Source organism: Dromiciops gliroides, chromosome 3 (assembly GCF_019393635.1).
Source record: "Dromiciops gliroides isolate mDroGli1 chromosome 3, mDroGli1.pri, whole genome shotgun sequence".
NCBI classification, from domain to species: domain Eukaryota; kingdom Metazoa; phylum Chordata; class Mammalia; order Microbiotheria; family Microbiotheriidae; genus Dromiciops; species Dromiciops gliroides.
The window spans coordinates 589,721,117-589,749,050 of NC_057863.1; the positions used below are offsets into that span (position 1 = coordinate 589,721,117).

General features: G+C 51.0%; 4 protein-coding genes across 7 annotated transcripts in view; 2 read left to right on the forward strand and 2 right to left on the reverse strand.

Moving 5' to 3' along the window:
* The first annotated feature begins 286 nt into the window (after positions 1–286).
* Positions 287–9,147, forward strand: TEKT2 (tektin 2). Of its 4 annotated transcripts, none has more exons than XM_043996636.1 (10): positions 287–366; positions 1,277–1,492; positions 1,795–1,920; positions 2,106–2,311; positions 6,581–6,724; positions 6,965–7,079; positions 7,295–7,402; positions 7,555–7,698; positions 7,977–8,056; positions 8,882–9,147. In XM_043996636.1, exons 2-10 carry the CDS (start codon positions 1,337–1,339, stop codon positions 9,093–9,095), a joined length of 1,293 nt encoding a protein of 430 aa, XP_043852571.1. In that variant the 5' UTR covers positions 287–366; positions 1,277–1,336; the 3' UTR covers positions 9,096–9,147. The 4 variants fall into 4 exon arrangements, with proteins under 4 accessions (XP_043852571.1, XP_043852574.1, XP_043852572.1 ...); XM_043996639.1 differs by having other exon boundaries at positions 304–366; positions 1,280–1,492; XM_043996637.1 differs by lacking the exon at positions 287–366 and adding an exon at positions 429–490.
* A 4,788-nt stretch (positions 9,148–13,935) lies between these two features.
* On the reverse strand, positions 13,936–14,406 carry LOC122748119 (acidic proline-rich protein PRP25-like). Its single transcript, XM_043993822.1, has one exon. The coding sequence runs from the start codon at positions 14,404–14,406 to the stop codon at positions 13,936–13,938; it is 471 nt and encodes a 156-aa protein (XP_043849757.1).
* A 125-nt stretch (positions 14,407–14,531) lies between these two features.
* On the forward strand, positions 14,532–20,168 carry ADPRS (ADP-ribosylserine hydrolase). The gene is made up of 6 exons (XM_043998179.1): positions 14,532–14,805; positions 17,438–17,534; positions 17,731–17,938; positions 18,097–18,281; positions 18,670–18,770; positions 19,286–20,168. The coding sequence occupies exons 1-6, from the start codon at positions 14,532–14,534 to the stop codon at positions 19,576–19,578; spliced, it is 1,158 nt and encodes a 385-aa protein (XP_043854114.1). The 3' UTR covers positions 19,579–20,168.
* Positions 20,169–22,965: 2,797 nt separating this feature from the next.
* COL8A2 (collagen type VIII alpha 2 chain) overlaps positions 22,966–27,934 on the reverse strand; it is a 51,678-nt gene continuing 46,709 nt past the window's right edge. The window contains exons 3-4 of the mRNA XM_043995845.1: positions 27,351–27,595; positions 22,966–26,292 (exon numbers count right to left, since the gene is read on the reverse strand). Of these exons, the coding sequence (XP_043851780.1) occupies positions 24,368–26,292; positions 27,351–27,531 (2,106 nt within the window). The 5' untranslated portion in view covers positions 27,532–27,595 and the 3' untranslated portion in view covers positions 22,966–24,367. The remainder of the gene's footprint in view (positions 26,293–27,350; positions 27,596–27,934) is intronic.

A 27,934-nucleotide genomic window follows, 5' to 3' on the forward strand; every position in this document is an offset into this window, starting at 1 on the left:
TCACTCTGCATACATTATCTCTTTTGATACTCCCATCAGTCCGGTGAAGTTAGATATCCCAGGCATTACCACGCCCATTTTACAAATAAGGAAACTGAAAGCCAGAGATTTTTCGGCTTGCCCCGCAGGTATACAATTAGCATTCTGTCACCCAGACACGTGGGATGGGTTATTTTCTTATTTCCCAACAGCGCTCTTACGGACAGAATCCGGGCTATTTCTTCACCTATCAGAGACTTTGTAGGTGACGTCATAATTTACAACTTAGGCCCCTCCCCCCCAGACTCTCCCCCTCCTTAGACTCCAAGATCCCCAGCCCCCTCCATCTCGTGTTTTCTCCTCACTTGCGTTGCCAAGTTAAACAAGGTAGGGTCAGCTCTCATTGGCTCTCGGGGAGAGCGGTTGCCTAGCTACTCACCCGAGCGTGCTTAACAACCGCTGGGGGTAGCTTAAGTGGCCGCAGAGAATAGTGTTGGGCGAGGAGGAAGAGGTAAGAAGATCCCTGAGAAAGGGGTGAGGAGAGGGGCAGGGAGGGTCGAACTCAGACAATGAAGTGGAAGACTCCGAGCTGGGGCACCCTTTCACCCTGGAGAATGTTCCCTTGTCACCAGAGCGCCAGCTGGGCTCCCGCGTTCTCCTCATTCTACCAAGCCTGGCCATCTCCTTCCAGTCTCTCCGGGGAGGCAGGGAAGATGGGCAGCCCTCCAAGCCTGAGGCGCCGAGGTCCCTCTCACGAGCTTTCAGCCGGACTGAGCTCCGAGAGCTGTATCTTACACTTCCCTAGTTTCCCTCATAAGCCCACAGCTTTTTGTACGGTTTGAGGGGAAGAGGTGGGACTGAGACACAATGAAAACTGGTTGATTTGAGACTCGCACCCCTGGGGTGGGGGGGGGAAGTTGGAAGAAGTAATCTTGTGGTTCGTGTCCACCAGGCCATCTGCCAACAAAGAGCCCTCTCCCTCCCCCATCAGCTCAATTCACCTAGGGATTCAACACTATCAGCTTTTCCCTTTCTCAGAGACAGGCTGACTAATCTGGTACTGCCGAGGTTTGGGGGGAGGGGAAGGTACTTGCCCCCTTTTTCCTCCTCTATACATAGGTGCACATAAACTGGAAAGAGAAGCAAGCTTACTAGAAAAATTACCTTTTAAATTCATTCTGGAAGGGGGAGATTGGGCAAGGAGGAAAATATATGGCAGCAAATGGGGGGGGGGGGGAGAGAGAGAGAAGCTGTTAGATGGTTTTCTCCAGGCGTCTTTTTTTTTTTTTTAATCCAGCAGATTGTGGACTCAAGGCATCCTGGGCCGGGGTGTGAGTGCCCCTGCCAACCTTGAACCATGGCCACACTAAGCATGAAGCCTGGTGAGCGCTTCCGGTACCCTGACTGGCACATTAACAGCTACCTGCTTTCCACTAATGCTGAACGGCAGAGAGATGCCTCCCACCAGATCAGACAAGAGTGCCGAATTCTCCGCAATGAGACCAACAGCCAGGTAGAGAGAAAGAATCACATGAAATGGGGAGACATGCACCCTCTTCATTCCTTGTCCTTGAACCCCTAACTGCCAACAGTTCTCCCAGCTATAATGATTCTTCAAACTTTCCAAAGCACTTTTCTCAGCACAACTACATTGTAAGGTAAATTATGCAAACAATTAACCACATTTTACTGATGCAGAAACACTCAGAGGCATTAAGTAATTTGTCAGACATCACTCTACTATAGAGTGTCAGAGACTAGTCTTTTTTCTACTATATCATGCTCCCTCTCATACAGTTCTTCTCTCTCTTCCAGACCATATGGGATGAACATGACAACCGGACCCGCCTATCAGAACGCATAGACTCTGTTGGACGATGGAAGGAGATACTAGATAAATGTCTTACTGACATAGATGCTGAGATCGACGCCATGACACAGGCAAGGGAGCTGAGGGCAGTGTGTAGAGTTGGGTATTAGGGCATCATGGGACAACATCTCTCTTGGGCAGGGAGGTATTGCTGGCCTCAGCTGGCATTTTATCCTTGACAACCTCTCTAGGGCCAAGAGGTTTAACAGGGCAGCAACCCAACAACCTGAGAACCTATTGTGCCTTTCACCCTCAGATGAAAGAGGCAGCAGAGAGGGCCCTGCAGGCCAAGAACGTCCCTCTAGATGTGGCAATTGAGTGCCTAACACTGCGGGAGAGCCGACGGGACATCGATGTGGTGAATGATTGTGTGGAGGATGAGCTGCACAAGGAGGTAGAGGTGATCGACTGTGCCAGGGAAGCCCTGCAGCAGAAGATCAGAGATACCTTTGAGCAGCTTTGGTAAGGACTGGAGGGAAAATGGTCACTGTGTAAACATGGGAGTGAGGGTGACCAGTACAAGTGTACTTGTGCTCATAGGCAAACATGTGGGTCAGCCTGATTGTACTTGGGCACTGCTGCTTTTACACATAGATAGATGTCTTTTACATAGGTATGCATATGCTCAGTGTCTGCCCAGGGTATGTTAGACGGGCTTGCATGCCCCAGATGAGAGATAAATGCATGCACGCTTACTAACATGCCCACCTAGGTGCAGTGCATATTAAAGTGCCAATGTCCTTGTGGCCTCACATCACAAATTAGAGGCCTGCATGTATTGAATATTTATTAGGTACACATGGAATACCATGCTTCTGGTTGGGAGGGATTGTCAATGATCTAGAATTCTCTGAACTATAGGGGGGAATCTATGACCTGCTTCCTAGGGGATCTTGCAGGTTGGTGGAACACATCCATCTCTCCCACATGTGGAGCCCAGTGGTGATCATGGTCATCCCCCCCTCTCAGAATTCAGTTCAACTCTATGCACAAACTGACTGCTAGGTGCAAGGCACTGCATTAAATGCCAGGATACAAAGAGAAGAAATGGTATGTTTCTGCCTTCAAAGAGCTAACATTTTACTCGGGTAATGTGGAGATACGCCTGCAAATGAAGGCGATACAAAATAAAGTGTGACCAGGTCAAAGGAGAGATCCAGGTACTAACATGTTCTAAGAAAATTTGAAGCAAGAAAGAACACTTGTATCTGGGCGTATGTGTGTATCTTTAGAAAAGGCTTCATGGAGGGAATTGGTCCCCTGAGCCAATCAGATAAAAGGGATCTTGTGAGGTGAGGCAGAGTAGTACATTTCAGGCCTGGGGACAGCCTGGGCAAATTCAGAGAGGCAAGAAATAAGATGCTGGGTTTGGGGAACAGCTAGAATTCTAGCTCTGCTGCAGCACGGATTAAGTGATGAGTCAAATGTAAATGAGGTTAAAAAAGATTTGGAGCCAGATTTTGGGGCTCCTCAACTGCTAAGAAATTAATATTTTTTTCTTAGAAGCAGCAAGAGAATCACTGAAGGGTTGTTGTTCTGTTGTTGTTGTTGTTGTTGTTGTTATGTTTTTTTCAGGGCATTGAGGGTTAAGTGACTTGCCCAAGGTCACACAGCTAGTCAGTGTCAACTGTCTGAGGCTGGATTTGAACTCAGGTCCTCCTGAATCCAGGGCTGGTGCTTTATCCACTGCGCCACCTAGCTGCCCCTCCATGAAGGTTTTTTAAAGAAGAGAGTGACATGAGACCTGTGACTTAGGAAGATTATTTTGCCAACTATGTGAAGGCTTGATTGGTGAGGGAAGAACCTGGAGGCAGGGAGACCAGTTTATGAAGCTAGACAACAAGGTGAGAAGTGATGAGGGCCTCGACTAGAATGTTGGCGTGTGGGTGGATGAAATGAGTCAGGAGATGTAGTGGAGATTGAACTGACAAGACTTGGCAACTGATTGGATTGGGGCCTGTGCAAGGGAAGAAAGAGAAGGAAATTTAAAATGATTCCAAGGGGGCAGCTAGGTGGTACAGTGGATAGAGCACCGGCCCTGAAGTCAGGAGTACCTGAGTTCAAATCTGGCCTCAGACACTTAACACTTACTAGCTGTGTGACCTTGGGCAAGTCACTTAACCCCAATTGCCTCACTTAAAAAAAAAAAAAAAGATGATTCCAAAGTTTTGAGTCCAGCAACCTAATTCCATCCATCAAACCAGGGAAGTTGACAGGAGGAAAAGGTTTGGAGGGATGGAGGAGAAGATGATGTTGAGTTCACTTTTGGATATGTTGAGTTGGAGGACCTGGTAGGATATGCAGATAAAGATATTCAATGGGGAGTTGGAGATGAAGAACTCTGGAGTACAGGGGAGATATTACAGCTGGAAATGGGAAGGTCTGAGAGTCATCTGTGTCATGGTATAGATGAGATGACAAAAAGATTATGTCTAGTGTGAAAAGAGAAGAGGTCCTGGAGAGTCATGAGGGACACTAGCACTCAACTGGGGGCGGGGGTGGCAAGAGACAGATAATGCTCTAGCCAAGTCGATTAAGGCGGCTTGACCAGCCAGGTAGGAGAACCCCGATAAAGCAATGTCTCCAATGCCAAAAGGAGGAGTGCTCAGGAAGGGGGAGGGTGATCAGTAACAATAAGAGCTAATGATCTGAGGATCACAAAGAATTCCGCTTACATTATTATTTCATCTGAACCTCATAGAATAAGTTCTGTAAAGCATAGGAACTACAAGTATAATTTATTCACAATTTATAGCTAAAGTTTAGAAAGGCTCTGTGGGCACACAGCTGGTATCAGAGGCATAATTCAAACCTGAATCTGCCTGACTCAAAGTCCAGCTCCCTAAACTCTATTGCCACACTGCCTCTCAGCACTATCAAGGGAGATCAAGAAGGAAGAGAACTTCAGATTTATCCATTCAGAGATTATTAGTTAGGGGTGGCTAGGTGGCGCAGTGGATAAAGCACCGGCCCTGAATTCAGGGGGACCTGAGTTCAAATCTGGCTTCAGACACTTGACACTTACTAGCTGTGTGACCCTGGGCAAGTCACTTAATCGCCATTACCCCCGCAAAAAAAACCCAAAAACAAAACAGAGATTATTAGTTGGGAGAGACAGAGATATCATTGGTATCCTTTGAGAGAGTACTTTCAGTACAAAGGGTAGGAATGGAAGCCAAGGGTAAAGGGTTTGAGGAGTTGGGAAAGGTGTGTGCTAAGGAAATAGAGACAAATGTAGATGACTCTCTAGGGGTTGGGTAGCCCCAAAGTCAAACTACTCAGAAAATGACTAAGACCTTTAAAAAGTCACCATTAATTGTCTTCCCTGAAGTACCTAAATTGTCTCCTACCTGGATAAGCTGCTGTTGTTGGCTTTGGCCAAGGGATGACACAGAATCATAGACCCTCAGAGCCAGAAAAGACCTCAGAGGCCAGCTAGTACAAGGCCAACCCTGGCCAAGGATCCCTCAGAGTCTACTGCCTTTGGCCCTGGTACATTCCACTATTTTTTTGGATATTTCAGTCAGTGATCATTTTTTCTTCCCCTTAGGCTTACTTTACAGCTTCTACTCACTGTTTCAAGTTCTGCCCTTGGAATCAATCTATCTTCTATATCTCAGCCCTTCAAATGCTTAAAGACAGCTGTCCTATTCATTTTCATCCAAATTCTCTCCACCATGTTTCCCAAGCTCTGCCCCCTCCCTACTTCCTCACTTCTTGGATTGCCTCATATATATTGATTTACAATCTATTCTGCCCACTCCTCCTTCTACCTGTCCTCTCAGAGCTATATGCCAGGCATGTGTCTCATCCCACCAAGTGTCAGTGGAACCTCCAAGGTCAAATCTGTGTTCCTTATATTAGAATCTCTAGTTGCTAGTTACCTATACTTTGTGCATTCATATATGGACACTGGATTACCTAGGATGCCTTGTTGTCCCTTCTTAAGAGACTCCCCTAGAAAGAGAACAAGCTTTGAGAACTTTTTACATTCTCCTCAAATCCCATGTTAAGTAGATGTCAATCAACTTAGGTTGGACAATGGCATCACACTATCGGACTGTGTCCTGGAGCAATTCCATTCCCCTTCTGGGTCCCATTTTCCTCAGACATAAATGAAGGTTTGAATAAATAATCTCTAGGATCCCTTCCATCCCTGACATTCTATATTCTATTACTGACAACATCTGTCTCATTACCAAATCTCATTTCAGATGGCCTAATTGGGGCATGAGAAATACACAGGACTTCCTCTTCCCTGTCCACTCTTTCTTCAGACAACCTAACTAAGCATATAGAAGTACATAGGGGCAGTGCTGAAATGAAGAAGTTGTATTTGCCTCACCTGAAGTCATTGTACCAATGCAATGGTAGAACCAGGTCTAGAACCCAGACCTCTTAGCTCCAAAGTCGGAGGTCTTTGTGCTGCCTTCCTGCCATGTGGATGGCCTCAAACTGGAGGAGAGGGCAGTTATTCTTTAGTGAATGTGGTATCTGGACAGGTGTGGAGATCAGGATATCTGGGTATCTGGATACTCTACAATGAATGAGAGATAAATAACAGGCAAGAGGCCCTCTTCCTCACTCAGCACCCACCTGAGGGAGCCCTATCCTGAATCTGGCCCTAAACCTGGGCCTAAAGACTACATCTGTCTGCCCAGGGAAGGGGTTTGCTGGGCTGCTGAGTATCCATGGAAGACACCTGAATGCCTATGCCCTTGCCCTCCCCAGCCTTCTTCAAGAGGCAAGGCAACAATTGAACTTTGACCATCGAGCCAAGATGGAATCATTAGAGATCGATCGCGTCTGCCTCTCACTCAATGTTCACTCCCCCAATATCTCCCTAAAGGTCAACCCCACCCGCATTCCCAATGGGTAAGTCTGGGCCCACCTCCCTTGTTTTCTCTCTTCCCTCTTGGTCTGTGGATCCTCCCTGCCCATGGGGCCTGATCCAACTCCTCATTCACCCACCAGACAGCCCTTATAGGATTCACATTTGATCCTTGTCCAATCCATGTGTGTGGCCTGTGTCTGACTCCTTTGTGACCCATGTCAAACCCCTGAGGCCTGGTCTGCTGGGCCCTGTGGGAGCCTGTGCCCTTCTGGCTGCCCCAGCTCCTGCACGCTACAGCAGTGGGATGACTACAGCCGGTACAACAAGGACCGAGCAGAGGCTGAGAGGAAGGCTTCTGCAGATCTGCGTGAGGCTACAGCCCTCACCATTGCTGAGGTGAGCCCAAATACCCAGGCTTCCTGCTCAGGGAGCTATTCACCACCCTCGCCAAATGGAAAGAAACTCACATGCCCATTTCCCTCCTCCCTTTGATGGACCCTCTCCATCATGGTGTCACCTTCTCCCCTGTCACATTCCCACACCCCATTCACACTTCAGTATTCCCCTGGTCCTGGTTTTCACCTCCCTTAACCCCTGACCCTTAACCTCAGACCAACAACGAATTGGAAGCCCAGCGCGTGGCCTCAGAGTTTGCCTTCAGAAAGAGGATGCGAGAACTAGAGAAGGTCCTGAATGAACTCAGGTGGCAGGAGAAAAATGTAAGCAGTACACTGGCCTCTGGGGCTCCCTGGGGGAGTTGGGGGGTAAGAGTGGGAACCAAGGGTAGAGATGGAACCAGACTGATGCTGAGGGTGTTGTCAGAGAGCAGGCAGGGAAGCCTGTCTCCCCACCCTCTGACTTCTTCCCTTAGGCCTTGGAAGAAATTGCAGAATTGGAGGAGGACATCCGACGGCTAGAGGAAGATCTACGCATAAAGATGCGGAATCTGAAGCTAGCACACACACGGCTGGAAACCCGAACATACAGGCCCCATATGGAGATGTGCAGGGACCAGGTATATGCATATGCATGTGCATGTACATGCCTATGTCTGTGCCTACCCAGGGATAAGAGTTCTGCTAGATCCCAAAGCCAGCAATAGAGAAGTCCGGAAGAAAGGGAGATCCAGGAGGGAAAATAACTTCCATAGTAACAGGGCAGGATCACAGAATCCCCTCAGGATCTTTCCCTCAGCTCCCTACATTTGAACACAAACGTCCAGGGCTGAGCTCTTGGATCATTGGAACTGAATGAGGAGACTGATTCCCTGACCCACATCCTTATCTTAACCAGGTACAATATGGGCTAACTGATGAAGTGCACCAGCTAGAAGCTACCATTGCTGCCCTGAAGCAGAAGATGGCCCAATCACAGTAGGTTTGGGGCTTAGTGAACTTGAGAGTCCTGGGGACCCATAAGTCACCCCAGACCTTTGGCTGGCATGGGCCCTGCCCTCAGATACCCAGGCCACCAAGTCATAGGATCCATTGATTGATTGATTCATTCATTCATTCATTCATTCATCCTACATCAAGTACCTATTATGTGCAAAGAACTGCATGCTTGGAGCTGGGGAGATAGAGAGGTTAGACAAGAAGCCCTTCCTTCCCTTTCGGAGCTTCTAAGACACATACAAAGTGAGCCATAGATCCATGATAGTGAATGATGAATGCAGACAGAATGCTCTGTAAAGTCATAGGGGAAATGTCCTTTTGGAACCTGGGAATCAAGAAAGCCTTCCTGGAGGAGATGACATTTTAATCAGGCTTTGAAGGAGGGGGAGGAATGGGAAGAGGGAGAGGGAAAGATATTCCAGAAGAGCAAAAGCACAGAGGTGGGAAAATACAAAGAATGTTTGGTGGACAAAGAATGGGGCAATATTTGGGGGTATAAGGGCATCCCCAAGGATCATCGTCTAACTCCCTCATTTTACAGATCAGGAAACTGAGGTCCAGGGAAGGTAAGGGACTTTCTCAGACCTACAACTAGCTAATGCCAGAGCTAGACTAGAAGAGTCCTAGGTAGAGGGCCAGGCCTTGTAGGACCTTGGCTACCAGAAGTTGCTTTCTGTCTTCACTATGGCTAAGTATATGGTAACTCAGCCATGCTGAAGTTCCCTCCTTTAGTGGGGCCTTGCCTGGGCCACAAGGAGAGAAGGCTGGAGCAGCCTGGTCCTAAGTGTTCCTCAACACCTCCAGGGATGCCCTAGATGCCCTTAACAAGCACCTGGCCCGAATCCAGGCTGACATTGCTTGCAAGTCCAACTCCTTGCTGCTGGACACCAAGTGCATGGACACCCGCCGCAAGCTGACAGTACCAGCTGAGAAGTTCGTGCCAGAGGTAGATACTTTTAACCGAACCACCAACCGCACTCTGTCCCCACTCAAGAGCCGGCAGCTGGAGCTGGTTTAGTGCCTCCACCTCTGGGGGCCATGGGAACGGGAACGAGAGAGTCTAAGTCCAATAAAGTACCACGTGTAATGATAATGGTGATATCAATAATCAGTGGCCTGACTTTTGTGGGGCTTGGGGGGAGGGCCTTGCCTAGAGTCATGAGGAAGGAGCAGTCACAGAATGACAGAATTTCAGAGTTGGGAGGGATCTAAAGGTGATCTGTTCTAACCTGACCCTCTGCTGTAACACCACTGACATCTTAGACCTTCTGCTTGAACACTTTCACCAAGGGGAGATTTATAACCTCCTGAGATGGCCCAATTCATGTGGGGACAGTTCCAGTGGGTAGGAAGCTTTTCCTTACATCAAATCTAAATTTGTCTCTCTTATTTCGATTCACTGCTGCTAGTTCTGTTCAGTGGGGCCAAGCAGACCAAGGCTAGGCCTACTTTAACATGATATACTAGAAGGCAGTGATTGATCACCTCCCTGGGAAGTCTTTTTTCCTCCAGGCTAAACATCCCAGATCCTATATAGCAGCAGGCTCCAGTATTCTCACCATTTTCATCTTTGTCTTCTGGGCATCGATGTCCTTTCTGACATGTAGTGCCCCAAATGGAAAATGGCAGTTCAAATATGTTCTGAATCAAGGTAGAGCATAGCGGAACAATTACCTCCCCTCATTCTAGACACACAAGACAGCACAGGGTAGCCTGTAGTACCCTAAGATCCCTAGCTCTTATTTGCACAAGCCACATCTTCCCCATCCTGTACTTGTTTCATTTTTTTATAAGCTTTTTTTTTTGGGGGGTGAGGCAATTGGGGTTAAGTGACTTGCCCAGGGTCACACAGCTAGTAAGTGTTAAGTGTCTGAGGCTGGATTTGAACTCAGGTCCTCCTGACTGGTGCTGGTGCTCTATCCACTGCTCCACCTAGCTGCCCCTACTTGTTTCATTTTTAAGCCAAGAATAGAACTTTATCTCTATTTGTTTTCCTCTTAATTGGTTTGGCCCATTATTCTAGCCTATCCAGACATTTTGGGATCCTGATGCTGTCACTCAACACACTTGCTATCCCTCCCAACTTTGTCATCTCTAGACTTAATAAGAATTAAGAATGCTTTAGATGGTCTTATCCAAATCACTAATACAAATATTAAGCAGTCTATGAGTAAGGACAGATCATCAGCATATTTCCACTGGAGTTTTTCCCCCGAAGACACCAAGCCATTAATGATTACTGATTTGGTCTAGTCTTTCAACCAATTCCAAATTGACCTCAGCATCCTATTATTGAGCCCACATCTCTCCATCATGTCCAATTCTACAAACGTTTATGAAATGCCTACTAGATGGAAGACTTCATGTGATACTCTTTCCATCTGGTGGCACTCATGGAAACCTAGCTGTCTCTGGGAGACATTGCATCTGGGGCTTCCCTCTCCTGTACTGGGTACTTTTTCTCTAATGTTCCCCCTCAATGGAATGGGCTAGGGGGAGGCATAGGCATATTCCTTGCTCTTCCCTGTTACTTCTAGACTAACACTTTGCCATTGTAAGCAACCTCTCCTTTGAGATTTATTTTCCTTGTCTATGTCACCTGGTCAGATCCTTGCCATAGTCATCTATCTTGCACACAGTAGGTGCTTAGTGAAAGCTACATGGGATTGTCAGGCATCATATTCAGCATTGGAGAAAGATAAAAAGGGAAACAGGCCTTCCCATAAGGAGCAGGGCATTGTGGTGACAGGTGTTAGCATATGGTAGTATGAGTTGGGAGAGCTCTAATTCTTCCATTTCCCTTAGGTATTTGGAATGCTTCTGGCCCAGAGATCTGTCTCAGAAAAGGACCATTAACAGATATGATGTGTTGTGTTTCTGGGCTTCCAAAGACATTTAGTTGCTGCCTCCAAGCAGCCCTGGGTGGAGAAGCAGCATAGTGTCACAGAAGGAAGAGTAGATTGGAAGTCAGAGGGCCTAGGTTTGAATCCCAGGTCTACTACTTATTATGTACTGTGTGACCTTGGGCAAATCACTTTACCCCTCTGAGTCTCAGTTTCCTCATTGGTAAAATGAGCTGGTTAATGATGTCTTCATTCTGTGAGCTGATGAAGACTGGTTTCAACTCATATGGTCCTGGCCTGCAGGATGCATGTAGGCTGTCTTAACTGATCTGGAGACATTATGCCCTTCCCCACATGCATGTTTGCTTGCTGTGGCCAAGGCAGAATTATTTCCTGGGTCTCTGTCCTTCATTCTTCCTTATTAGGTAATTCTCAGAATATCCTGATTTTAGTGATCTGGACTGGGCTACTCCCTTGCCTCCCAGATGATACAAACTGTCAAAGATGCTGGAAGGCCTTGGATCAGGGTGCTCATCCTACCACACACCTGAACCACCAGTCTATCCATCGAGTTGGGAACACTGGGAATACCCCCTCCTGCTTTTCCCCTTAGGCATCTGTTGTAGTGCCATGGTTACCATCCCTGCATGGTGATGCCATTCCTGAGGAACAGCTTATTTCCCCTCTTCCCTGAAAGAACCCTAACTATCAGCTTGAAATCCAATGAACTACTTGCTCCCAGTGGGATCAGGGTTAGCTAGCTAGCTGTATGGGAGGTGGTGGTGCCTGAATAGAACCTTGAAGCAAGCTAAGGGATGTAAAAGGAAGAGGTGAGGACTGCATTTTGGGCACTGGGAACAACCTTTCTGAAGGCCCAAAGGACAATGTACAAAACTCTGTCAAGTACTCTGCTAAAATGTTCTATCTATAACATTGCCCAGGGAGAGGCCTACCCAGGTCTGAAGGGGCCCATGAGAAATTTCTTAAGTTCCACTCTGAGAGAAAGATTCATGCCTTCAGGAAACCAGCACTTGGGAAACAAGCAAATATTTATCCAAATTCAACATTTATAAGGTACCTACCGAGTACAGAGTACTCCAGTCAATGATAGCTGCTTCTATATGACATGATGATTCTGACAAAACTGCCAGGTCCTACTAAGCTGGAAAGACTTTGAATACATGCTTACTGCTGCCATTCTACGGATATCATACAAGGACTGAGGTCCAATCTAGCTGGTTGTGGGAAAAGCTCATCACCAGATGCTTGCCTTGGACAAATCCTTCTCCTTTTCTGGGCCTCAACTTCCTTAGCTGTAAAATCAGGGAATGGAACCAAATTATAAGATCTAGAGCTAGAAGGGCCCTTGGAAGTTATCTAGCTCAACTCCCTTATTTTACAGATGAGGAAATTGAGGACCAAAGGGGCCAAGTGAATAATTTCTAAGGACTCTTCCACTGCTGAAATTCTACAATTTTGGCCATGAATGGATACATTTTTAAGCATAACTTAAGAAACCACATACTAAAGGTGTAGAGGTTAAGATTGGGATATGTGTAGGTAAATAGAGAATGAAAACCACAGGGCTATGAAATATTAAAACTATGCATGAGCAGTAACCTGGGCCAATATGGGGTTGAAAGCAGAAATGGAGATGATTAAAGCTTCCTCCCTAGTCTCAGGAAATTTTGAGCCCATCAGAGAAAATCAATAGTTAAAGGAGTTTAGTGGGACAGAAAAACAGACTGGAAGACAGAATCACAGAAGGTCACAGCTAGAAGGAGCTTTAGTCAGCCTCTGACTTTTTGGGGGTTTTTTTGCCTTTTTAGTGTCATTGACCCTTTTGACCATGGCCTAGGGAAGCCTATGGACCGCTTCTGAAAATCATATTTTCATAAAATTGAAAGGAATGATAAATTTCAGTAGAGGTTAGTGAAAATAAAGATTTTTTTTTTACCTCATCCAAGTTTATGGACTTTCTGAAATCTGTCTTTACCACAGGTTAAGGCGGCCTGCTCTAGTCCATTTCTCTTTGGTTAAGGCTGTAAGAAGTGAATTCTCCCCTTTCAGGCCCTCTTCCCCCATTCCCACTAAGTAAAAGAAAGAGCTAGGATTAGAGCTCAGGTCAGTTTGAATTCTCTCCTGCTGCTTACTTGGGTAAGCCCCTTACTTTCCCTAACCCTCCGATTCTTCACCTATAAACTAAGGGAAGGGGGGCACCTAGATTAGATACTCCTCAGGTTCTTGCCAGGAGGCAGCCACATATCCACAATGGGTAGAGGGCTGGCCATAATAACAGCTCGTAATTATGTAACTGTTAATGAAGGTGGTTACCTTTGATATGATTTGGTAGGATCATTTGATCCTCATGGCAAACTCATGAGGTGGGAGCTGCTATTATCCCCGTTTTAGAGATAAGGAAACTGAAGATCAGAGTTAAAAGCCTTGTCCAGGATCAGGTGGTAAGTGTTTGAGACGGGATTCGACCTCCTGTCGTCCTCACTGCGAGTCCAAGGCACTCATCTCTACATCAGTGTACCTTGGTTGGAGTTCTTTTTACATTTTGCATCACTTCACCTAAGTCCTCCCCTGATTCTCGGTATTCAGCATCATCTTCCTCGTTTCTTACAAGTACGTACGCAGATCCATCCCATGATAACTAGCATTTATAAAGCGCTTTAAGGGCTACAGCGCGCTTTACGAGTATTACCTCTTGTTCTATCACATTCACGCGCTACAGTGGCCTTAGCCTACGGACAGACAATTGGCTCCACCTCCTGGAAGGCGCCGCACCGCTGCGTCCGCCTGGGCCAGGGACCCAAGTCCTCCGGGGGCCAGGCAGCTCCGAGGGCTTAGGGCTTGCGGCGGACATAGATGAGACCGCTGCTTCAGACCAAAACAGGGCTTTCCCGGTCCCTCACTTATAAAGGGCCTTATAAATTCCAGCAGTCGCGATAAAAGGCAGGGGTTTGAGCAAACGACCGGGAGGGGCGGGGCCTGTGCGAGGGGCGAGGCCTATGCGAGGGAGAGTAGGGGTCGGAACAGAGGGGGCGGGGGCGAAGTCTGCTCGTGGCAAAGGAGAGGCCCCATACCCCGTTTGAGGGTGGGGCCTTCCCCATACCCCGTTTGAGGGTGGGGCCTTCCCCATACCCCGTTTGAGGGTGGGGCCTTCCCCATACCCCGTTTGAGGGTGGGGCCTTCCCCATACCCCGTGTGAGGGTGGGGCCTTCCCCATACCCCGTTTGAGGGTGGGGCCTTCCCCATACCCCGTTTGAGGGTGGGGCCTTCCCCATACCCCGTTTGAGGGTGGGGCCTTCCCCATACCCCGTTTGAGGGTGGGGCCTTCCCCATACCCCGTTTGAGGGTGGGGCCTTCCCCATACCCCGTTTGAGGGTGGGGCCTTCCCCATACCCCGTTTGAGGGTGGGGCCTTGCAGGGCAGGAGCAGGGCCTGCTCGAGGCAAAGGAGGGGGCCTGTAGCCAGCATGGGGAGTGGGGCCTTGCAGAGCAGAGGCGGGGTCTTGCAGGATAGGGGCAGGGCCTGTTAAGGGGCCGCGGCCTCCTGGGTAACTGTGCCTGACTCTTTTCGGCTGGGCGGGGGTGGGGGTGGGGATGTGTGCAGAGGGAGGTGGGCGTGCCGGCGCTTCCGGAAGTGGTGGTAGACTGTGGCGGTTGATGGCGGCTGCGATGGCGGCGGTGGCGGGCGGCGCGGCGGCCGGAGCGGCGCGTTCCCTATCGCGATTCCGGGGCTGCCTGGCCGGAGCGCTCCTCGGGGACTGTGTGGGGGCTGTCTACGAGGCGCACGACAGCATTTCCATGGCGTCACTGCTGAGTCACGTGGGCAGCCTGGAGCCCGAGCCCGGAGCGCCGGGGAGCGCGCGCACAGGTGGGAGGAGCGCGCGCGCGATGGGGGAGGGGCGAGGGGGCGCGCGCCAAGGGGGCGGGGCATAGCCTGCTATAAAGAGGACGGGTTTGGTGGGTCGTTCTAGTAACACGTGGGGTTGGCTGGGCTGGGCGGGATCTTAGAAACTTGAACTTCCTGGGGTGTCCCCGGGAGCTGCGACAGCTCTCGACTAGGAGTCAGAAAGCCTGGGTTTTGGTGGAAGTTGGGAAGGCATTTAAAGGTCCTCTTCCCAGGGTTCAGGCCCGAAACCAGCCTTGGCTTGAAGACCTTCAATACAGTGGCATCCCCTGCCCCTTTTGGATGTCTCTGATGCCCATCAATCCTAAATCTGCCTCTTTGTAACCTTCACCCGCTTCTCACGGGCCCCTTAGCGGGGACCAAACTGAACAAGTCCAGTCTTTCCCATGGCAGCCTTTCTCCGACGTGAAGAGAGTTACCAGGGACCCCTCCAAGCCATGTCCTCTCCGTTCTAAAAATTACCATTTCCTTCAGCTGCTCTTCATAAGCTTGAACGCCAAGCCACCGAGGTTGCCCTTCTCTGGACCCATTACAGATTATCACCAATTTATCACCTAAAACCAAACCCATCCATCTTGGTGGGGACGGTCTTGGGGCAGAGAACCAAAAGGATCCTAGTTCTTCCCTTTACACATCTGTGACTTTCCTTTTTTTTTTTTTAAAGTGAGGCACTGAGGGTTAAGTGACTTGCCCAGGGTCACACAGCTAGTAAGTGTTAAGTGTCTGAGGTTGGATTTGAACTCAGGTACTCCTGCCTCCAGGGCCAGTGCTCCATCCACTTCGCCACCTAGCTGCCCCCATCTGTGACTTTCAGCAAGTCATCTCTGGACCTTGTATGCAAAACGGGATGGACTAGATGACCTCCTAACTCTGAAATTGTGATCCTGTGCCTGTCACCTACTTATTCCCAGAAACTATGACTCTCTTAGTAGAGCTGAAATTGTATTCGTTTTCTTGGTTGCCATGTCACACTGTTGCCTCACACTGAAATTAGAGTCCACTGATACCCCTAGATCTTTCCTAGATAAATTGTTGTCTAGCCGTGCCTCTCTCCCATCTTAGAGCTGAGAGGATGATTTTCTAAACCCACCATTCACTTTCAACTCTTTCGATTCTACCCTGTCAGGGTAACAGCCTATCAAAATCTTTTTGGATCCTGACTTTATCATCCAATATGTTAGTTTCCTTTCCCATCTATGTGTCATGTTAAGATGTAATTAAGCATGTTATCTGTTATTAACTACATTGTTAATGAAAATGTTCAATTGTCAAACAGAACAGAGGGCCAAGGAAGTCCTGTGGAAAACTCCTTGGCTTTCCCTTTTCTGTGCCTCAGTTTCTCCTACTATAAAAATAAGAGGATTACACTGGGTGGTTTCTAAGTTTCCCTCAAGATCTGACTTTTTAATGATCTGTGTCCTAAGTAGTTCTCCTCTCCCTTTCCTGCTTTTTACCTATCCCTTCATCAGCAGGTACTAGAAATTCAAGATGCTTTAAGAAGGTCTCTGACAAGACAAATGGGGCAAGATAAATAATAATGCCAGGGCATATGCTGTGTAGCATAATGAGGGGTACAGGCAATTAAGACTGCTGAGGTTCAGAGGAAGGACAACACTGAGGTCAAAGAATGTCTTATGGAGGATTTAGGATTTGATTGGATCTAGAGGGATGAACAGGAATTAGAGGGGAAAAAGGTACAAGCAAAATCAAGGAGAGAAAAACACATCTGTTTTGGTGAAGTCAGATCCCATTGATGAGTGAAGGGGCTCATGCTAGGAATGGTGAAAAAAGTCTGGAGAGGTGGATATGGTTTAGATTATGGAGGGCCTTCGATGCCAGGATAAATTCTATCCTGTAGGCACTGGAGAGTCATGGAGAGTTTGGAGGCCAGGCTCTGATACGTACAGAGAAGTAAGGTAATTTTGGAAAGACAGTGTAGGTTGGCTAAGAGAAACAAGAGTCTAGAGGTTAAGAAAGCTGAATTGGTTCAAGCTTCAGGTAATGAATGCCTCAGCCAGAGTGGTGGCAGGATCCATGGAAAGTTGGGGAGGGGGCAGCTAGGTGGTGCAGTGAATAAAGCACTGGCCCTGGATTCAGGGCAACCTGAGTTCTGTTTTGTTTTTTGTTGCAGGGCAATGAGGGTTAAGTGACTTGCCCAGGGTCACACAGCTAGTAAGTGTCAAGTGTCTGAGGCCGGATTTGAACTCAGGTCCTCCTGAATCCAAGGCCAGTGCTTTATCCACTGTGCCACCTAGCTGCCCCCCAACCTGAGTTCAAATCTGGCCTCAGACACTTGACACTTACTAGCTATGTGACCCTGGACAAGTCACTTAACCCTCATTGCCTTGCAAAAAAAAAAAAAGAGAAAAGAAAAGAAATTTGGGGAGAGTTTGAAGTGAATACCAAGACTTGGTGAATGCCTAGATGAGGAAAGAAAAAAATTAGAAAGGACTCTCAGGTTCCAGATTGGGAAACTGAAACAACAGAGAATTGTTTGGGGGGAAAGTCCTGTTGAGCTTGAGAGTGATGAGACTGCCCTTTGACCGCAAGCCTCAGCCTCCCTCAACTCCGCCCTACCTCAGCCCTCTCCCTGCAGAGGCCCTGTACTACACAGATGACACTGCTATGACCAGAGCCCTGGTGCAGTCCCTGCTGGCCAAGGAGGCCTTCGATGAGGTGGACATGGCCAAGAGGTGAGGGGGGTGGGCGGAACAAGGCAATTCCCTGATGTGGTTAATGCTTGTCTAAGGTTTCTGAGCCTCCTGCCCAGAAAGACTAAGACAGTGAGCCCTGCTGCTTATCCCCCTTCTCTCTTCCCCAGACTATTTCCATTTCTTGGCTTTGGGATTTCTTGAGGCCTAGCCAGGGACCTTGCCTTTCCCTCTCCAGGTTTGCCCAGGAGTACAAGAAAGATCCTGATCGGGGCTATGGTGCTGCGGTGATTACTGTGTTCAAAAAGCTGCTGAACCCCAAATGTATCGACGTCTTTGAGCCAGCTCGGGCTCAGTTCAATGGGAAGGGTTCCTATGGCAATGGGGGTGCCATGAGAGTGGCTGGCATCTCCTTGGCCTACAGTGACGCCCAGGACGTTCGGAAGGTGTGTGAGCTAAGCTGCCTCTAGCTCGCTTCTTCCTTCTCTTCCTTCTCCCTGGCTTAGCTCCGATGACAGCATTCCACCCTGCCTCCCTCCTATTCCCTGGCACCACTCCTGTGACAGTCTTTCTCTCTCCGTCCCTTCCCACCTCCTCTCTGTAGTTTGCCCAGCTCTCAGCCCAGCTGACCCATGCCTCCTCGCTGGGCTTCAACGGGGCCATCCTCCAGGCTCTGGCTGTGCACCTGGCCCTACAAGGGGAATTACCCCGGGAGCAGTTTCTCCAGCAGCTCTTGGACCACATGGAAGAGGTGGAGAGTGATGACCGGTCTCTGTCAGAAGCAAGGGAGTAAGTAGGGATGGACACTTCAATGCTGTTGAGTGAGTGTGGGCTGAGTCATGAGGGCCTGGGACTAGAATCTGATTGTGTTCCATTTGCCTTTTTCCATGGAAAGCACTGGGTAAAAGTTGAAAGAAATCCCTCTTTTTTTCTGAAGAAGAGGTGCCCTGTTGGGACTCCTTGTATCTCAGGGAACAGATGACTACTGTACCAGATTTTACACTGCATGCCCCCCACACACACACACCCATCTCCCCAAGCTGCATGTTTTCTCTCTTGAAAGGGTCTGTTTTTCTACTATCCCTCTCATCATCCCCCTTCCCCTGTGTGCTCCTCAGCATCCTGAGCCCTAAGACCTACTCCATCCTTCCAAATCTGGCCTCTCTTTGATTCCCAGGCTGGGCATGGGGGAGCGGCCATACTCGAACAAACTGAAGAAGATCGGGGAGTTCTTGGAGCAGGGCTTAATGGCCAAGGAGGAAGTCTTGTCTGAGCTTGGTGGGTTGGCCGGAGGCTGTTTTCCTCTCCCCCTGTCCCTACTCCCAGCTGGACAGGGCCTGCCCCCATGCTTCGGGGGCTAGAATGCAGAAGAAGCTATAACTCCATCCCCCTGATTTGGCCTTGCTATCCCCTGGGCCGGGGCCGGGAGGAGAAGGTCCGTCCCTGGCACCGAGTCCTTCTCCCAGGGGAGAAATTTGGCTCTTGCAGAAGTTGAAGTGGAGAAGTTGGGGTGGGGGCTCAGGTTCCTTTACCCTCACTGCAGCTTTGCAAGCAAGAAGTGCCATCTTCCCGGTGCCCAAAAATGGTGCACCAGTTTGACTTACCTACTGTAAAACACAGGAGGAATAATTAAACCAAGTTGGACGTCTTGACTCCTTGGTCGGCCTTGTCTCTTTCTCTCCCTTGGGCTGACTTACTAGGCTTGTGAACTTTCCCAGGCCTCTGGCCCAGTCCCGCCCCTGTCATGCGGCGGTCTCAGGCCCTCGCCTGCATTTACCTCATGTCCTCCACAGGGAACGGCATTGCCGCTTTCGAGTCAGTTCCCACAGCCATCTACTGCTTCCTGCGCTGCATGGCTCCTGACCCTGCAATCCCGGCCACCTTCAACGGCCTTCAGAGGACGCTCATCTACTCCATCTCCCTGGGTGGGGACACTGACACCATCGCCACCATGGCCGGGGCCATCGCCGGGGCCTACTATGGCATGGAGCAGGTTCCGGAGAGCTGGCAGCAGAGCTGTGAGGGTTATGAAGAGACAGATGTGCTGGCCCGCAGCCTGCATCAGCTCTTCAGCAAGGACCTGTGAGCACCACCACCGCACCTCCAGGCAGCAGCCCTTTGCCGGGAGCTTCCTACGCTTTACTGCCCTGCCCTACTGCAGCACGGGGTCCTGTGTGGTGATTGGGAAGGGGAGCCTCTGTTCCATTGGTGGAGGTAACTGCAGTGAGTGGTGGAGGCCTGGCCCTCTGCTGGCTGGGCCCATCACATGGCCATATCTGTGGCTCCCCCACCCCCAGAGCTTGCTTCTGGGGCCTCAGTCAGGAGACCTACGTGACTAAAGCAGGAGCAGGTTGGAACTGAAGGGAGACATTTCTGACTCTTGGCAGGGATGAAAGATAATTGAAACCATGGGTCTGGAGAGGTAGATGTGGTCTTCGGCATCCCACTCCCTGTAGGCTTAGTCTCGAGGTTTGCTTTTCTGGACTAACCAAGCCTTACTCACTGGCCTGGGGACCCTGAGGGTCTTGGAGTTGTTATTTGGGGGGACTTGGGCCCCAGAGCAGACTTCTTAGTTGAGGTCCCACTGGGTGTCAGCTCGATTGGGGTGGGCCCCCACTACAGCTTTCACTGGAAATCATGCAGCCTCCCAATAAAGTTGCTGGTCTCTTCCAAGCCCCTTGGTCTGTGGCTCTGAATACTTTGTCTCTTCGGCCAAGTGACTTCTTTCTTCCATCCTGGTAGTGTGTGCCCCCAGGGGTGGGTGTCAGGGGGAGCCCAGAGGGACAAGGGGCAGGTTCCTCTGAAAGAATCTGCGAGCCCTTGCTCTGTGGGCAGGTCAGAGTCGTGCCCAACCTGTGAGCCTTTCCCGTGGGGTGTCACACAGCAGGCCTTAGATGATTGGGCTAGGCCTCCACCACAAGAATGTTTCCCCCTAGGATCTGAAAACTACTTAGCCTCGAATCTCCAGAAGGGGGAGGGAGGAGAGAGTACAGGCCCAGAGAGTTTCTCCTGCTCATTGGGAGTCAGACACAGCCTGTCAGGCTCCCCAGACCATGGATGGAAGCCTGCTCTGGGGAAACTGCAGTTGAAAGGGAAACAGCACCTGATGAGAGTCCGAGCCCAGCAAGATCATTATCTCTGTGACCCAGGCCCACAGGACTGCTCCATGTGAAGCAGCAGGAGCCTCTGACATCTGTTTTGTCAAAAGCTCCAGACTGCAGTCTCGCTGATGGAATGTTTCGCCTTGCAAGGGTCCTGTTTATTTGCCCTAGCTGGGTTCCAAGAGGAAGTAGTTGGTTTGCCCCAGAGCAGGGACGGATGCACTTGGGAGTTTACACAAAGAGTCTCATTCCTGAATAGGGAAGAGTGCATCAGGCAGCCTCTCTGGGATGCTGCTGCCTTGCTGGAATCCCTCCTGCCCCTCAGAGCTGTGGGAATGTGAGGTCTGAGTCCCTGTCTACAGTGAGAAGATCGAGCTGGGGGAGCAATTTGGCCTTCACTGAGAACAAAATGTGGAAGAAAAAAAAGATTGTTAATGACAGCTGTTTCTAGGATCAGTTGGGCCTCCTTAGAGATGAAACTGGATTTGCCAAAGGGCAGGCAAGAAAGAATGTCACGAGTTGGCTGTCCCCATATCCACCTGGCCCAAAGAATAGCGGACTCTCCTTGAGGAAGTGAGTACCCCTGGTTGCCCCAGGCCAAGGAGGTCAAACACATGCTTTAATAGGGAACCTCAGTAGGCATCTGGTCCGAACCCTGGCCTGAAGACCAAATCTTTTCACAAATATCTCTGACAAATGGTCCCTAGAGCTCGGTTTAAAAACTTCCAATGATGGGGAGTTTGCTTGGTCCTCATTGTGAGGGAGGTCAGTCCCAGACAGCTGGCTCACCTAGCCCCATCCCCCACGCTCAAGAACTGGAGCCTGGCTGCGTCTCTGCCTTCCCTTGGGAATGAGGATTAGTGATTTCATTCATAATTTGCATCAGATGTTGAAATAACTTGTGTTAGGGACACCGAGCCAGCTGTCACGCCCCACTGCTAGAGGGCTCTGTGGAATGCTCTGGGGAGGTTTGGCGTCTGCCCCAGATTACCCATCGGCAGGCCAGCAGCAGCCTTTCAGGGCTTGTCCAGGATTGCCCTAAGGAGAGAGAGAGAGAGAGAGAGAGAGTGTGTGTGTGTGTGTGTGTGTGTGTGTGTGTTTTGCCTCGTTTCAGTCCCTACTACCTTGGAACCATCTTTTGTGGAGCCAGCGATGATCCTTGGACCTAGAGGAGGGGTTGTACACTCATTGGGGCTGGGGGCAAGTTTGCTGAGAGCTTCAGGGGGACAAAAAACAAGATGCAAGAGAACTGAGCTGAAATCCTGGGCCTAGCCAGCATTTTCAAGAGCTTGTGTTTAATGCAAGGGGACAGCTCAGTGGTGTGTTTTAATAGATTTTATTGATGTGTCAATACAGTCAAGTACTGGAGTTTTAGTTCCAAAGAGAAACCCATTTGTTTATCACAAGTGTGTTTGGTGGGTTTTTTTAACCAAATTTGCTCTGACACAGTGCATGGAATAGGTATGTACGAAACTACAACCCTCTATATATCAGGTTAGAAATGAGGATACTAGAGGCGATTTTAAACATTAAAAAACCCCGTAAGAATTAGAATATACAAATGCATAGGGGTAATGCAGTTTTCATAGTTTAAAAACTGACAGACGTAATCAGAGTCAGTCCTTAAGGAGGCACCTAAAAGTGACCAATCCAAGGTCCTGCTGGCTGGGAGTCCTTGCTGAGTGGCCAGGAGCATATGGTGGGGGACAGTCCTGGCTGGGTGGCTTCCTTCTGCCCTTGACTCCACATTTTAGACAGAGCAGTGCCTGCCTGGCTATTTCAGCCCAAGGGAGTGGTGGCTTTGGCACAGGAAAGGAAAGGGACAAGTGACACACAGCAAGTGGGGTTTGGTGCTTCCTTCAGGGCCCCCAGACCTTCCTTTTCCTTGGTTTCTGCACCCAGGTTCTTCCCCACCCCTTGTAGCAGAGGGCAAGTTGGATTTCCTTACGTTTGTCCCTGCCACCAGGAGATGGGGCTTCAGATGGCATAGATTGTGGGGAGAGGAGGGAGGAAAGGGATGTCAAGATGCACAAAGGTTAAGCAAAAGCCCCGAGTGAGTCAAAGCCTGGAGAATAAGCAGGAGTTGGCAGTAGTTTGGTCACAACAGATGCTGTGTTCTGGAGCAGCTAGCACCAGCAGTTTCAGAGATGATTCCAAGGTTCACACATAGTCTAAACAAAGTGGTTGGGTTGGCCAGGCACAGGACCCTTGGTTTTAGGGACCAATACTAGCTTATAGGGCTGCTGGGGATTTAGTTGTCAATTTGAAGGGAAACCCCTTCTCTCTTCACAGTGGGGATGGAGTGGCCACTGGCCTTGCTGCCCCCCATCATATTCCCCTTCCCTTCCCCACCCCCAGAGTTAAGACTGGAACTGGTGACCAGAGAATATGCTGCAGCCATCACCCAGGAGTGAACCCTCTGGCATGGAGAGCCATGGAAAAGTCGTCTCCTGCCTCTTTTGTGAACATACACTTGAAATTAGAAGTCAGGAAGCAAACAACCTGACTGCCCTCTGTCTTCTTTCCAGATGTGGCTGCCAAGACTAACATCTGTTACCATCCAGTCTTTTCTGCTCTTTATTTTTCTGGACCCTAAGATCACATAGAACATCAAAATGAAATGGGAGAGGGCCCCCGACCCCTTGCTTTATGGCTCTTGTTCAGGATAGTGAAGTGGGAGTGAAGAATCCAATAAATACCTACACTCCAGTTCAATCTACCACAGACTGGCAGCTCCCCTGACCTTGCTGAGCAGTGCCTTAGCCTTACACATAAGGGCTCTTTATTTGGGCCTGGGGGAGGCAGGTTAACTGCAGGATCCCAGTACAGAATACATGACACCCCAGCCACTCAGGGGCATTGGAGGTGCCTTTCTCACCACTACCACCCCCCTACCCACACACCTGCATACCCTTGTCTTCCTGCCCCTTAGGAAATGGATCTTTCTCTGGTGCCGTCTCCACATTTTCCCTCCCCTTCCTCCAGCAGGAGCTCCGGCTGTGGGAGATTAGAGAAGGCAAGGAAACATGTAGTATTATCCCCACGGAAGACAGCCAGAAGCAAGCTCAAGTTTCACCCTTATTCACCCATCTCACTGGACTGCTTAGGGGGAGACTGTGATCAGTACAGACAATAAGCCTATTGCACTTTGTCCTAAGGGGACCCTACACAGGTCCCCTTAAGGGCTTGTCCTCTCTCTCCCAAAATAAAACTTGCCTTGGAGCCAGGAGCCCCATACACTGGCAGCTGGGGGCAGTTGGGATAGGAAGCTTCTCTGGATCCTCAGTGCAGTTTGAGTGTGAGAGGCCCCCACTTCTTTCACCCAGAAGAGAAGCCCAGGAATAGAGAGGCAGATTTTCAAGAATGGTCAGTGAGTCTCTGCCCCAAGACACACACACACACACACAGAAGGCCCCTGAGTCCCCTGGTCCTTGGGATAGGAATGGCCTGGAAGCCAGGAGCCACGCGCCCTGAGTATGATTTAATACTCATCATCTCGGAAGCTGGTCAGTGGCAGTTTCCTTCGATTTAGCACCATCTTCAGCACCAGTCCCAGGAGGAATGGGGGAGGGGAGGCAGTCCCACCTTTGCAAAGCCTCCTTGGGGATCAGTCTCTTTCAGAAGCAATCGGAAGAAGAAAGCAGGTCTCTGGCCACTGCCATCTCCCAGTGTCTTCTCTCTAACCACCAGGTCCTTTGCTTTTAATTAAAAAATAACACTACGACTAAAGATGGGTGTGGGAGGGGGAGTTGGTGGCCCGGGGCCCCTGGCCTGTTATGTGGGGCAGAGCAAGAAGCCAGAGAAGGACGAGTGGATGTACTCGGTGGAGTAGAGGCCATTGGCTTGGTCCGAGGGCATCTGCACCCAGACCTGGTCATTAGCTCGGAGCTCAAGCACCGCCCCACCTGATGCCTGGTCCAGGTAGCCTTTCTTGTACTCGTCGTAAGTGTAGGTGGCAGGCACATTGTTCTTATACAGAGCCACCCACACACTGGTGCCCTTGACATGCACATGGTAAGCAAAGTAATAGACGCCACCAATGGGGCAGGTGAAGATGCCCGTGGCAGGGTTGTAACCACTGTGGCCATTGTACAGTGTCCGGTCAAACTTGACTGGCATCCCCGAAGCAGGGAAAGGTGATGTAAGCACAGCAGTAAAAGCTGGGGCAACGCCGACTGACAGCTCCCCGAGACCAGATTGGGGTTTGGCCCCTCTGCCATTGCCTAGCACTGCCCCCTCAACCCCACCATTGGGCAAGTGCAGCCCTGCGATGCCCATCTCATCCAACCCCCCGGGGGGCCCAGGTGGACCAGGGGGCCCCGGAGGCCCTGGGGGGCCATTAAGTCCTGGGTTTCCAGGGATGCCAGGGGGCCCTGTGGGTCCAGCTAACCCTGGCTCACCCACCCTTCCTTCCCCAGGGGGACCCTGGAGGCCTGGCTCCCCTTTCAGACCTGGAAGCCCCTGGGGCCCGATAGGCCCTGATGGGCCCTGAAGCCCAGGAATCCCTGAAGGCCCCCTCAGGCCAGGCTGGCCTGGAAGGCCTACCTCCCCTTTCTGCCCCAGTCCTCCTGCTGCACCTGGTCCCCCAGGAAGCCCAATGATGCCTGGTTCTCCCTTGGGCCCACTTGGCCCTGGAGGTCCCTGTGCCCCAGGTAATCCCCTCTCTCCAACAACCCCAGGCTTACCCACAATGCCACTTGGCCCCTGGTCTCCTCGGATCCCAGGCACCCCTGGAGGCCCACTTGGGCCTGCATCCCCTTTGGGTCCAGGTAGCCCATGCCTCCCTGGTAGTCCCATGGACCCAGGAAGGCCAGGAGGGCCCATGAGGCCCTGAGGTCCAGGTTCACCCGGCTCCCCATCCTCTCCTGGCTCACCTGTGTCACCCAGCCCTCCTGGGACCCCTGCTGGGCCCCTTTCCCCTTTGAGGCCTGGGAGCCCTGGCTTCCCGTAGCCTGTAGGACCTGGCAGGCCAGGAAGGCCCCTGATTCCTGGTTCTCCCTTTGCACCTACAGGCCCCTGGGGCCCAGGCACACCTACTGCCCCAGGTACCCCAATGCCATCTAGTCCTGGGGGCCCCCTTGGGCCCAGGGCCCCTGGTTCCCCAGTTTGTCCTGGTCCCCCAGGGGCCCCAGTGGCTCCCTTGTCTCCTGGGGCACCTGGAAGCCCATCCAGACCAGGTTTGCCCAAGCCCATGGGACCTGGAGGTCCTGGAGGGCCAGGGGGCCCTCCATTGCCTGGGACACCTGGCTGGCCTGGTGTGCCCACCCCATTGTCACCCTTGAGGCCTTTTTCCCCTCGAGGTCCCGGCTCTCCTCTGGGGCCTGGTTCCCCCCTAAAGCCTTGTGGGCCCAGAGCCCCCTGTGGGCCTGGTTTGCCAGTGACAGCAATGCCTGATGGGCCCGGAAGTCCAGGGGGCCCTGGCAGTCCTCGAAGGCCCTGGTCTCCCCGAAGGCCCGGCTCACCCTTGGGGCCCGGCTCACCCTTGCTGCCCACTTTGCCTGGGACACCTGGGACACCTGGCTTACCCATTCTAGAGAAACCTGGGGGGCCAGCAGGGCCTGGCTGACCATGCAGACCTGGCTTGCCTGTCCCTGGCTTTCCAGGGTAACCAGGAGGTCCTGGGGGGCCCCGGGGGCCAGGCTTTCCAGGTGGTCCAGGTTCCCCTTTCAGGTCCATTGGCAGCATTGGTGGTGGCAATTCTGAGGAAAGAAATAGACACACAGGGTGTCACGGTCCAAGGCTTTGGGAATGAGATTGCCCTCAGCACTTCTTCCCTTCCTACCCAGCCCAAGATAAAGAACCACAAGGCTTTGAAGCCAGAAGTTAGGGAGAGAACAGGCTCAACAGGCAGGGAGGGAAGCCTCGGGAAGTTGTAGTGGGTATAGAGAGGGCACATTTCCCTGTGGGAGACTCGGGTCCAGTGGGACCACTGAAGAGGCAATAGGACTGACTCCCACTCTGGTCCTGTTGTTCCACTCCATCAGGGATTATTGCGGGGTAAGGGACCAGAGCAGCTGTAGACACAGTCTCTTTGCTGACCTTTTCCTTCAGACCCCTAACTGGGGCCCTCTGACTAAAGCAGACGTCCTTGGGGGCTGGATATCCCTCAGGGGGAGGGAACTGACCCAGTCCCTCAAGGCTGCTCACTCAGAGCCCAGCCCCAGGCGTATGGGTGTTGGGGTGTATGGGGGTTGGGGTGTATGGGGGTTGGGGTGGGATGTGTGCAGAAATTATAGAAAGTCCTCTCCCCTCGACAGCAGTAGTAGGGAAAGGGGTAAGATGAGAAAGTCCCCGATGACGTCAGAACCTCTGCCCTCTTTGCAGCTAGGGACAGTCACAGATAGGAAGGAAGAAGAACCGAGGCCCAGAGAGGCAGTGACAAATACGAAGCATTTCCCAGACACAATGGAGGGACCTGCAGAGGTCAGGAGAACTAGCAAGCAGCAGGAGCTGTCTGTCTCCTTTGACTGGTGTGTGCCCTGCACACGTATCTTCTGCATGCGCTCCTAGTCCCAGTTACATCGGACCTGAGTCGGGACAGGGCAGAGAACGAAGAAGAGACCGAGGAGAGAAGCGGGAGGGGCGGGGAGAAGCGGGAGGGGGAGGGAATCTGCAGACGGAGGTGTTAGGTGATACCAAATGGGGAAAGAAGCAGGGCGGAGGAGGGGCGGAGCGAAGGGGGAAGGGGAAGGGCCGAAGGAGGGATGGGTCGAGGGGAGCGGTCGAGGGGAGGGCCCAGGGACGGGGCGGTGCTTACCCAGGTATTGGCCCTTGCCTTCCCGGAAGGGGGGCCCGGCAGGTCCTTTCACCATGGGCTGCACGTATTTCACTTGAGCGTAGCCTCCCCCGCCGGCCCCTCCTCCGGCTGCCGCCCACATGCTGGTCACCAGTAGCCACAGCAGCAGCAGCAGAGAAGGGGGCGAGGGCCCCGGTGGCATGGCGGCTCCTGCTCCGTTTGGACTCTGGCTCCGGCTCAAGCTCTGGTTCTAAAGGCGATCCGCTCTGCTGGGAGGGACGGCAGAAGCTCAGCATGGTCACGGGCGCCAGGGAGCTTTACAGGGAGACGACGCTCTGAGGGGTCGCTATGGGAAAGGGGGGGGGGGGGTCCAACAGAGTCACTATTGGGAGATCAGCAGGGTCACTATTCGGGGAAGGTCAGGATCACTACTGGAAGTTGATAGAAGGGTCACCATTGGAGGACAGTCAATATGATCACTATGCTGAGTCGGAATGGGGAGGCTCGAAGAAAGACCTTAAAGAAAGTCAGAGTCGTAGAGAAAAGCAAGCAAAATTTTCCAGAGAGAGGATATTTTCAAACTGTAGACCAGTGAGCTTGACTTT

Bases quoted from the DNA above. Each gene is read 5' to 3' on its own strand.
- TEKT2 (XM_043996636.1), top strand. From the start codon at position 1,337: ATGGCCACACTAAGCATGAAGCCTGGTGAGCGCTTCCGGTACCCTGAC. The intron at 1,493-1,794 runs GTAGAGAGAAAG...TCTCTCTTCCAG, and splicing joins GCAATGAGACCAACAGCCAG to ACCATATGGGATGAACATGA. The intron at 7,699-7,976 runs GTATATGCATAT...TATCTTAACCAG, and splicing joins TGGAGATGTGCAGGGACCAG to GTACAATATGGGCTAACTGA.
- LOC122748119 (XM_043993822.1), bottom strand. From the start codon at position 14,406: ATGCTGGCTACAGGCCCCCTCCTTTGCCTCGAGCAGGCCCTGCTCCTG.
- ADPRS (XM_043998179.1), top strand. From the start codon at position 14,532: ATGTGTGCAGAGGGAGGTGGGCGTGCCGGCGCTTCCGGAAGTGGTGGT. The intron at 17,939-18,096 runs GTGTGTGAGCTA...TCCTCTCTGTAG, and splicing joins ACGCCCAGGACGTTCGGAAG to TTTGCCCAGCTCTCAGCCCA. The intron at 18,282-18,669 runs GTAAGTAGGGAT...TTTGATTCCCAG, and splicing joins TCTCTGTCAGAAGCAAGGGA to GCTGGGCATGGGGGAGCGGC.